Below are 11,945 nucleotides of genomic sequence, written 5' to 3'. Positions count from 1 at the left end.
AAGCACACGGCATGTATAAAGAACTGAAGTAAAATTTACACAAACTGTCACTTCTGCTTACTCGCCAAAGAGCTCTTTGGCATCATTCTGAAAGAGAAATATATGTTCCAAAGAAATATGATTATAATAATAGGTACATATTTGCAAGAACACAGAAAGTCACCATTGAGTGCCTTTCTCACACTGACCTTGTATGCTCTTGCTGCATTGTTTGGCAAACAGTTTCTTGGATTATTTAACAAATAAATTACTCCGGACAGCTTTCTACTTAAATATTTTGTGTGCTCTTCCCATGTTACCTTATTATCTACGTACACACGTAAAACCTTCACCATGCCTTCACTTTATTGGCCGTCACAGGTTGGTGGTCACAGGTTGGGCATCTCTTAAACTAAAAACCATCTATAACTAATAACTTCAGTATTTACTTTGTGAAACCTCTCCATATTGGAAGTAAGGAAATAAAACTTTGTAAGGTTCACTGTTATGTTAAATAACAGTGAACCTTACAAAGTTTTATTTCCTTACTTCCAATAAAAACCATCTGTTTTTTATTATCATTCACCAAAAAACCATTTCCCTTAAACCTTCAAAATACTTCTGACTTTATATAGTATTGTCAGTGATGATTTTAAGGCTGTTGATGGCATGATTAGTAGGGTAGTTTCCTTCATCAAAGAAAACGAAACGCAATGATTGCGATTCCTTACCCACCATTAGTGTATTCATAATATACAAATTATTTGATTTTAGAAGTCACAGTTTAGACAAATGGCAACGGTTAATTTTAACCTCATTTGAAAAAAGGCCAGATTGGCGCCCATGCGATCCCACTCCACGTGACGTCACAGGGACCTAGTTTCTATACAAGCAGATAGGAGTTTTACATCATCTGAGATTACTAATCCATGTATGAGGTACAGAGCTCAGGGAAACATCTCTTAATAATCACGCATTAAAAATACCTAAGTTTTGAAAGTTTCCTTCGTTTGATAGGGGAATAATAATCCTTAATTAAGCCAAGTGCTACCGGCTAGCAGGGTACTCAGCTACCTGCTAGCAGCCTGCGTCGTATCAGCACTCAAGTCTTGCCCCAAGGTCACCTCACAAGGCGGCAGGGGGAACCAGAAATATGTCACACGGACTTTTTCCCATCATTCCTACTTAGCCATCGCGTTTTCGCGCGCTTGAAATTTTTCACTTTTCGTTTAATCGCGAAAAATAAATATCGCCATTTAAAAATCTAAGTGTGAAATTTGTACTCCAGGAATCTTTCGGTTTAGGCAATAAAAAATAATAGGTAACCACCCTATTGCTTGATATAGAAAATTACAGTGAGAACACAATCATTTAAGTTGTTTCTGACAAAATTTTATCCAGCAATAATTTCTCAGAGTGACATAAAAAGTTATCTTATGATTTAGGCTTACCTTCAAATGAAGAGATCACTTATTTAACCTTAAAATTGCAAACAAAATGTTTACTTTATCCCTTATGAACTTTAAACAGTCTTTCAGCATACGTGGGAGGCTTATTCCTTCTATTTAAGCTATTATGGTTACAGAAAATAAAAAAAACTTTTTATATCTCAATCTTTAATCACTATTTCTTGTAAAATTACCATTAAAAATGCAATGCATAAACCAGTCAACTTTGTGTATATTTTTGCAGCTGACTTAAAGTGCAATGGAATGTTTTTTTTTCTAAGAATTTTGAAATTATAGCCAAAGAAAACTCTAGACATGATGGCAAAAAATGTGGATTCAAAATTGAGACTGAAAAATGCACTTTAATGTAAACAATATCATGAGACACATTTCATCATGAATCTCTCTTCTGAGAATGGCAATATGGAATTTATTTTGTGCAAAGTGTAATGATAATGACTTAAAGGAACATTTCTATGCGGACATCAGTCAATTGTGTCAGACTTCTCATGGAAAATCTAATTCCATTGCAAGAAATACAAGAATACTTAAAAAATATAATTTGAAGGAAGTTTCTTTGTCCAGTCAAGAACTGTCTTGTCCCTCCACACAAACGCCCCTTTGGGAGTTTTGTCATCTGTTGGTGGTAACAGAGCCAGGTACAATGGAGCGACAGCACCTAAAATAAAGGAATCATTAGAGCAGATAATACCTATCAAAAGTAGTTATGCAATGATCAGTTCCATTGGACAACTAGAGTTTGGTGCTTTATACCCCCACCATAACAGCCTCACTAACACTAGGATGATACACCCAGCCATTTTACTTTTAAATTCATTTTATGGATGTGCTCATGAATTTTCTTATGAACTTTCGCATCTCATGACATTTCTCCCTTCATGAACATCTACATATTGGAAAAGTGAAATATTTATATGATCCTTTATTAGGAGGACCATGGTAAACTTTCTGGTAGAGGATCTTGGTTTCTGCTAACCAAAGAATCTTGGGCAGGAACGGAACTAGGTCAGAAAAAGCATGTACCACGGGCAGCAGATTTCAGGGGGCAGCAAAATTTGAAAAGCTTATAAAAAAAGGTTGTTTAATTTTCTAATTAATTTATGCATGCCGCATGAAACACCCAAAAAAATCCTTTGAGTATGTGGTGTCCCTCAGTTAGGAATGCCAGTCCCTAGCCAGAATATGAGACATTAAAATGCCTCTGGCTTAGTCTGGGTTGAGCCCCACCCTAACCTATCCCGGTAGAATAACTGAATAAGTGAGAGCATTTTCTTACAGAAATTATATTCATGTTTACCTAGAATGGTTGTCAAAGCTATTATGGCTATCAAAACTTTATTTTGAAAATAACTGTACTCTTGCCTTCAAGTTCTTCCTTCTCCAGATACAAAAATGCATCAAAATCAAAATGTATTCAACAACTTAGTAAAGACAAACATTTCGATAAATATTTAAGTTAAGATGTTGAACTAAATAATCTGATCAAGGATGGTACCCAAAAATGAAGAGACCATGACTACCTACAGTTATGACTGTACATCATCAGATGCATATGACGGGCCACATACCAGTAAAACAACAAAAGGACAATAATATCACAGCACGATGGACATAGTAATACCATTAAGAACAGTGAAATAGCTTTCAACAGAAAACTTACCCTCCTCAATAGTAAGAGGGCCTTTGTGACTTGTCATATCCGTGTCAACATATCCAGGATGAACATGATTCACGACAATACCAGGCCTATTACTATCAGCATCAAATTCTTTCTGCTGGATTCTTGTGAGAGCAGAGAGGCCCACTTTAGATGCATTGTAGGCACTATTTGGCCAACCTTTGGCAACATGGTCACCAGCTTTTGCTGCCCTACGGGGATAAAAAATAAAACTCTCTCAGTTGCAATAAAATATATTTTTTTACATATTGAATTGAATCACCTTAAGGATTTTAGGGCCAGATTACATATTTCCTTACACATTATTCTAATCAATATTAAGTAGTAAAATCCATAATCAAATATGTATTACTTATTAGCATTTATTGAAGATGAAAGAGTCGTAAATAAAGAATAAATAGTAAGAAATAATAAATAATAAAAAAGGTGAAAGCTATATCTTGTAGACTTCATCAGCGGTAAAGAGGTATTTCGAAGAACATTTTTGTATGTAAATGACATGTAATATAAAAATAAAATATAGCTGAGGCTATTATGGCATATAATCTCAAATAACTCTATCGAGGCTGGTTACTTAGTAGGTCACATTTTCCATTTTTGCCACTATTATGATATGTTTCATCATGAGAAGATATTTCAACTCTGATATAAGGGCCGGAAGGGCAAATACAACAGTTTAGCACTCAGAAAGAACAACACATTACAGTAATATACTTTCAATGAATGCGATATTGACATACTATTTTAGTTAATTCTCCTCCACTTACTGATAAAGGTTTGCCAACACAAACAATAAGAAGAAGCATTTGAGTTCATTTATTATGCGTAGCAGACTTTGAAGTGAGTAAATACAGTGTATATTACTTAACTACACCCTCCATGATTCTCAAAGAATTGGTGCTTGATAATCTGTGCACTGTATTGATCTGGAAACATTGGTGTTATGGGAGCAGATATTAAAGGCAAATAGGGTGTTATGGATAAAGAAACTCACAGTTTACCAGAGTGTGTAGAAGAGGACAAGTCTTGCAAGAAGGAAGCATCAATAAATTCACCAATTGGAAATTTGTACATTTAAATCAAAGGGTTACGGGAAAAGTAAAATGGAATTCCCTACATGAACATCCTAGATATTAATTTATGATTTTTATGGCAGATTCCACAGTTTTAACAATATATTTGTATACAGCAGACTCCTGATTATCCGGCTGCGGTTTATCCGGGTTGCAGATTATCCGTGTATGATTTTTACTCTCACTCAATGTTTTCCGCAATCTTTATAAAAAGATAAAATCGGATGCAAAATCATCGGAATTACTGCATTAATGCTTGGATAAACCGTGCTTATTATTTCCGTTAGAATCCCCTTCGTAAAATGGATGCGGTCACTCACTCGCTGCATTCATGGGAGCACAGTGTTCTTGCTTTCCAAGCCTCGCAGTGCGCGACCGTGCTCCGCTAAAAACATTACGAACTGGCAAAGAGCTCAAGATTATTGAGTCCGGGAAGCACTCTAAAATAACAGAGTAACTGCATAAATAATAATGTATTGCATGATTTAGGTAAATTATGAGCATTGCAAGGCGTTTAAGGGAAAGTTTGGGTTAGCCAAGTTTTCCGATTATTCGTGCCGTCTCTCCTCATCATTAGCCCGGATAATCGGGAGTGTACTGTACTTCGAATATTTCTGTTTGTATAGAAGACTCTTTGGTGGAAAATGTAGGATACTATTCTGCAAACAATAAATACATAATGGGTACATGTAATGTTGTGCTTTCATACACCAGGGCCATCAAAATATACTCGGGAGTGGGAGGAAAACTCATCTTTTCAATTGGGTGAAAACATTTTTGGAGGCCCTCTGAATGGACCGAGAGAGCTGTAAATTATGAGCGATGCATCATAATAATTTTGTCCAATATTTCAAAGAAATTAATAAAAATAATTAAAACTTACCGAACGAATTCTTCCATCAATGCACACAACTCATCCTCTGTCAGATTTGGGCTAGCAAATCTTTCACGAAGTTTAGAAGCATGGGGCTCCTCACCATTAATATTGAACAAATGCCCTAAGCAGCTGGATATGTTAACAACACGAGCACCATGCCTTAGTATAGGGAAAAGCACATGGCAAGTGTTGAGAACTGCAGTGAAATTCACTCGCACTGTAACTTCAGCCTGCTCACCAAAAGGCTCTTTAGCATCATGCTAGAAAAGTGGAAAAAGGTTTTTCAGGTAGAAACACCCATATCCTTGCAGATAATTAATTCACCAGCAAAACTGAATGAAAATTCACACAGAATGATACCTACCTTGAAGGCTATTGCTGCATTATTTACCAGAACATCAATACCGCCATGAGTTTTCACAATATATTCTTTAAATGCAACCACAGAATCAGTCTTCTCAATATCCAAAACATGAAACAATGGTTTATATCCCAGCTAGAGAAAGAAAGTTCATAAATGGTGAGTTCAGATAATTCATTGAAAGCCTAAAAATGGGAGGAAGTCAGATATTCATTAATAATCGCCAGCCCCTCAAGAATTGAGAGAAAAACTCAAGTAAATTTCCAAGGAATGGCTGTTTATGGCAGATTTTTTTTGTTGCATAAAATATTTCCCTTCTATCTGCTGAAATCTTTTAGTGAATTCCAATTTAATGTCTTTGAGAATCCTACAAGAACCAATTCTGTGTGTTGTTCATTAGAACGAAAGTTCTGTAAAAATCTGACTTAGAGACACTGGGGCAGATTCACTCGTCTGACCCTGGGAATACCAGTTTTATATACTATAGTAGTGGCAGATGCATGATAAAGTATCAAAGAATGAATGGTGCAAATCTATTCCCACTGATGGGTCATGATATGAAGTCAGGTAGGGATACATAGTACCAACTCGAATTATATAAATGATGTATATAATAGGGATAAACATATTTTGTCTTAGGGTTTGGTAAGAACAGTTACTAACCCCCCACTGCCTTGCGCCTTTATTTGTAATGATTTTTTTGATTGCATTTGAGGTTATATGAGTTACATTGACTTTAACAAGTGAATGAAGATTTGTGTGAACACTTTTGATAGAACAATGAAATTTGCATAATCATTAGTACCAAATGCGTGCAGGTTTCCATTCATGCATAAGTGGAAGTTGATTAGTTACACAGTGATTTTTTACCAACATTCTCGTGACGCATTCACAAAACAGCTTGTAGGTGTCAGTGAACTCTTTGACCAGGCCTTTAGGAAATGAACAGTGCAAATATACCTAGACTTCAGCTTCTATTTTGGCTTCATTACTTTTTTCATATGCCTCACAGTTTGTTCTATTTCCCAAGCGTAAACATAGATGTAAGTAAACTTATGCATACTTAGACCTAAGTGCCATATACATTTTTCTATGCCATAAGATGACAACAATTGAAGTTTATTCATCTAAAAAAAGGGGCATGTACACAGTGTCACATATCATGTCACCAGTGGCGGATACAGAGAAAATTCAAGGGGGGGGCGCAAAAGACATCTTGAGTTACCTTTACTTTTATCGCAATAAAAAATAATCAAGTCACATGCAGAGCTTCAGAAATTTTAACTAAAGTGATTTAACACACATTCAAGACAATTCCATCTTATGATATAAAAAAGTTAAAATTATGGTTCTGCTATGTTTGGCAATACGGGTGGCCCCGCAAAGGGGGGGCGCGCCCCCTGCGCCCCTCATCTGTATCCGCCACTGCATGTCACCACATGGAACTGCACTTACCTTGTTCAGCTCGGCTACGGAGGCCTTGCCTCTGCCTTCATCCCTTGCAGTCAAGTACACTACGCCATCGAATTTCTCACAAAGACCCTTGACAATGGCATATCCAATACCTTTGTTACCACCAGTTACCTGGAAAGGATTGAAAGGGCCGTGATCTAATTATTGCATACCTCCCTTTTAAGACTGAATATTAAAATTGAGTAAAAACACAGATTCCGCTTGTTTAATTTACAATGCATACAGCCTATTCTAAAAATACATACCACAGCAACCCTAGTACTAGACATTTCTTCTGCTTTCCTTCACTTCAAATGGCTTCTTTTTCAGGCGTTACGTTTTCTTTGGCGATCAATTCTACGCTTGAAGAAGCAAGTCACCGTGAAATGCCGATACTGAATGACCGTGAAGTATGTAGAAAAAAATATGAATCACTTGGTAGCATGAGTGACCACCGAGGGGAACTGCTCGAACTTTGGAACATAAAGCGTCAACACTTTTATATTTTTTGGAACGCTATCAATCAAGCACTGAAATAAAATATTTACACTAAAGATCGAAATCACCGGCCTCTTACGTAACAGCGCAGGTGGGTGGGTGTGTACACGGTCGGCTTTGTTTACGATCGAAGTGGCCGTAATATCTTCCAGATGAGACACTCCATGCCGACAAATAGCTACTAAACGCTGCTGGTGGTTGGAAAGAGAACTAAAGAGTCATGTACCAGTGTTAACATCTGTGGTGTACGTTTTCCGTGCTTTTACCCCTTATATACGGAAGACCCGAAGTACACGAAAGCCAAGGGTGTTGCCTACCATGTAGGATATTAATTTATTGCCTATAGCATAGGATATTACCGTAGTCCCTACGCTTGTCCTTCACTATTTTCTTAAATGTGTTCTCTCATAGTAAAAAGTTACTCTTTCTTTAATTCCTTGTGGAGTCCCGCTGTGCAGGTTGAGCCCAAGTGACTCATCATTAGCATTCATCATCATCTTTTCATTTCCACCTTCCAAGTCTTCTACCCCACCACAGGTTCTAAGCGATCTCATGTTTCATGTTAATATCCTTGTAACTTTATCACAGTTTGCCGTTGTACCCTCTCGAGTAGTAACCGCCTGGAGATCCGAATGGGGGGTAGTTTACCACAAGAATATTTTACCTGAGAGAATTCCACCACGCCTGATAAAATTGGAGTAGTAACGACTCCTCAGGATAATTTGGTGGTTTCCCCTTGCCTTCCATATCAAAGTACTACAGCCGTTAAATTAAACGCCACCATACCTGCAGTGAAATGAGTGTAATTATACTAACCACTATAGTCTCCAGTTTAACCCGTATGAAGAAGAGCTTATAGCCCTCTCTCATGTAATGGGGAGCATAATAGGGTGGTTTCCTATTATTTTTTTGTCTAAATCGAAATATTATTACTCCTGGAGTACATATTTCATGCTTTTAGAGTTTTAAATGATGATATCTATTTTTCGCGATTAAATGAAAAGTGAAAATTTTCAAGCATGCGAAAATGAAATTGCTAAGTGTGAATGCTGGGAAAAGCCCATGTGACGTATTTCTGGTTACCACTGCCGTCATGTGAGGTGACCTTGGGGTGAGGCTTTGAGAGCCGCTACGATGCAGGCTGCTAGCAGGTAGCAAAGTATCTTGCTAGCGGGAAGCGCTTGGCTTACATAAGGATTATTATTACCCTATCAAACAAAGGAAACTTTCCGACCTTAGGCACTAGGGTGGTTTCCTATTATTTTTTTATTGCCTATATCAGAAGATTATTACTCCTGGAGTACGTATTTCACGCTTTTAGATTTTTAAATGACGATATCTATTTTTCGCGATCAAATGAAAAGTGAAAATTTTCAAGCGCGCGAAAACGCGACGGGTAAGGAAATCTCTCCGTGTGACGTATTTCTGGTTCCCCCTCCCGTCTTGTGAGGTGACCTTGATCAAGGCTCTGAGCGCTGATAGGACGCAGGATGCTAGAGGGTAGCTGAGTACCCTGCTGGCTGGTAGCGCTTGGCTTAAAAAAGGTTTATTAATACCTTATCAAACGAAGAAAACTTTCCGACCTTAGCCAGTTTTAATAGGTGATTATTAAGACATGTTTCCCAGAGCTCTGCGTCTCATGCATGCATTGGTAATCTCAGACGATGTATAACTCCTATCTTCTCCTATAGAAACTAGGTCCCTGTGACGTCACGTGGAGTGGCATCGCATGGGCGCCAATCTGGCCCTTTTCAAATGAGGATAAAAATGGACCATTGCCATTCGTCTAAACCGGTATTTCTAAAACGAAATAATTTGTATATTATGAATACAGTAATGGTGGGTAACAAATCGCAATCAATGCCTTTCGGTTTCTTTGATGAAGGAAACTACCATATTTTAATAGGGGATTATTAAGAGATGTTTCCCTGAGCTCTGTGCCTCATGCATGCATTGGTAATCTCAGACGATATAAAACTCCTATCTATTCGTATCCTACTATCCTATCGAAACTAGGTCCCTGTGACATCATGTGGAGTGGCATTGCATGGGTGCCAATGTGGCCTTTATCAAATGAGGTTAAAATTGACCATTCACATTCGTCTAAACTGGGATTTCTAAAACCACATAATTTGTATATTATGAATACACTGGTGGGTAACGAATTGCAATCAATGCCTTTCATTTTCTTTGATGAAGGAAACTACCCTATTGTCGTTGGCCTCCCATCGCCAACAATAGGGTAGTCACAGAACCTTCACAGCTTAATGCATTATTTAGATGGCCTATCTTACCTAGGTATAGACCCATATCACATCAGAATCCCATCGTAAACTCGCTTATATCACTGATAAGCTCTATATCTAGATGTTGATCCACTATCCACAACCAGGTGGACACACTCTGAGACTAAGGTCAGCTGCTAGCCTCAAGGAGTATTCAACATAAATCCAAGCTTGTTATATTTAAAATTTTCTCAGGTTTCCGCGCGGGTAAGATATTCGTAGAGTGCCAACGTTTTGGGTTCCGAATCGTCACCCATTCTCTAGGCTCACTCTTCTCACAACTAACCTCAAATTTGACCAGGCCTTCAGAAAATGAACAGTGCATATAAATATAGACTTCAACTTCTATTTTGGCTTTCATACTTTTTTTCCTATGCCTCACACTTTGTTCTATTTCCCAATGTCTAATATCTTGTGCCCTATATATTTTGCTATACCCTACCATGACAACAATTCAAATTAATACATATAATGGAAAAGGGGCATACACACAATGTCACATATCATCCCAGACGGCACAGAATCCTCCGTATCTAATTCGTATGCAGATAGTATCCATTGACTACCGCTCCGTCGCTTTTTGTCAATGGATACTATCTGCATACGAATTAGATACGGAGGATTCTGTGCCGTCTGAGATGTCAGCACATGGAACTGCACTTACCTTGTTCAGCTCGGCTACGGAGGCCTTGTCTCTACCTTCATACCTTGCAAATCTCCTTTTTTGTAGCCTTGAGAATTGGTGATTAGTTGAAACCCTAAGCGTTGGTGCTCTTCAAGTATCTTATCCGTGCAGAAACCCGAGAAAAGTTTGAATATTCTGTCCGTTGGGAAAGTGTAAAATCCAAGCTTGTTATTTTATTGGTAAAACAGGCATTTTAAAAATACAGTGAATAAAACAAAAGTAAAATTAGTGTCCTACACTAAATAATACACATAAAACAAATATAGTTTCTTTCATGAATTCATGTTACCACTAAAACAAAACAGTGGTGGGTCAGCAGATGAAGTGCCACTTCAACTATATACATATATTGTAATGGTTCAAGCCCCATTACAGTGCATTTCTACTCGGCGCATTTTCTTCCCTACCAGTTTACCCGCTCGTTCCACGACCTTTCCCAAAACCCCACCCCCAAACCATGGCCCGTGGAGGAAGGCGTGGATGAGTAAGAGGGGATGAATGTGTTTTCGCCGAATTTTGTATGGTTGTGTGTGAGTGTGTGTGTGTGGGAGGAGGGGAGCTCGGGTTTTCCCTGAGTGAATGGCATATTACTCCTCCCTCCCTTCATTGTGCATTACCCCCACCCCTAGTTGGGGTATGATAAAAGGTGGTGCGCGTAAGAGAACCAGGAGAATTCTTAAGTGACTGTCGGGCGGAGCCTATGCTCAAAATCAGTGCGACGCACGGCAGGAGGAGACAAGGGGCCCAAATATTTTCAGAAAGATTGATCTGGAAGAAGAATCCCCCCCCGTCCGAAGGAGCAAAGGACCAGCTGAAGAGGACGCATTATCTCCGTTCCGGATGCAGCTTCCTCCAACAAGGGAGAAAGGAGTGCAGTAAATGGAACGAGAGAGTGTTGGATCCAACCTGGTCGAGACTCGGACTACGACAAAGTAAGATTGCAGCTATCCCCCCCCCAAAGCCCCCTTGTGTCTCCTGCCAAGCCAAGTTAAGACAAACAGTCACGGAACGCACCCGTTACATTAGTGAAAGTGAAATCAGTCACCAAGTACAATTAACGTTCGCACCCCAAATTTACATTCGACGGGATGGACTATCATTTACCTCCCCAGTCAAGAAATCATTGAATTTGTATCATATTTACGTGTTCACCACCGAACTTTACTTTGTTATCATCATTTTCTATATTGATTTTCATCTAGAAACCAAGTTATATTGTTTTTTTATTTTTATTTATCATCGATGTTTCATAAGTGGCTTTCACCAATTCATATTTCATTAGCGTATAAGAGGGTTCCTTTTGTTTTTTTGTCATATGCAACCTTATTTGTGTGAATTATATTTTGTTAAATTGAAAGCGTTTGAGAGAGTGTTTTTGTTCTGATTCCTCCACGGGTCACCCCATTGAAAATATCCTTCGTCCTTCCTTTCGCCCCGTCTGATTTCCTTCCCGTAAATGCGTGTTGGACGAGTGCATCAGCACCCGAACGTCACCCATCAGTTTGAATCGGGAACCCCCCACCCGCAATCATCTTAACAGAAGGGGAATATTTTTTTATTTTATGTGAATTACGAGAAGTGAGTGGCA

The 11,945-nt window shown here is 38.4% G+C and overlaps 1 protein-coding gene across 1 annotated transcript; it reads right to left on the bottom strand.

Moving 5' to 3' along the window:
- Window positions 1-1,576: 1,576 nt before the first annotated feature.
- On the bottom strand, window positions 1,577-7,529 carry LOC124160248 (carbonyl reductase [NADPH] 3-like). Its single transcript, XM_046536062.1, has 6 exons — window positions 7,156-7,529; window positions 6,893-7,021; window positions 5,441-5,572; window positions 5,083-5,336; window positions 3,109-3,317; window positions 1,577-2,106 (listed from the first exon to the last, which is right to left on the bottom strand). Exons 1-6 carry the CDS (start codon window positions 7,177-7,179, stop codon window positions 1,976-1,978), a joined length of 879 nt encoding a protein of 292 aa, XP_046392018.1. The 5' UTR covers window positions 7,180-7,529; the 3' UTR covers window positions 1,577-1,975.
- Window positions 7,530-11,945: the final 4,416 nt, after the last annotated feature.

The sequence above is a fragment of the Ischnura elegans genome, chromosome 6, assembly GCF_921293095.1.
Source record: "Ischnura elegans chromosome 6, ioIscEleg1.1, whole genome shotgun sequence".
In the NCBI taxonomy this organism is placed as follows: domain Eukaryota; kingdom Metazoa; phylum Arthropoda; class Insecta; order Odonata; family Coenagrionidae; genus Ischnura; species Ischnura elegans.
This window is presented reverse-complemented; position numbering and strand designations above follow the sequence as displayed.

What these genes read in the sequence shown, in the direction of transcription:
- LOC124160248 (XM_046536062.1), bottom strand. Translation starts at nt 7,179, where the DNA reads ATGTCTAGTACTAGGGTTGCTGTG. An exon ending in ATGCAGCAATAGCCTTCAAG is followed by an intron (nt 5,337 to 5,440) that starts GTAGGTATCATT and finishes CCACTTTTCTAG; the next exon opens with CATGATGCTAAAGAGCCTTT. An exon ending in CCCTCTTACTATTGAGGAGG is followed by an intron (nt 2,107 to 3,108) that starts GTAAGTTTTCTG and finishes CCTTTATTTTAG; the next exon opens with GTGCTGTCGCTCCATTGTAC.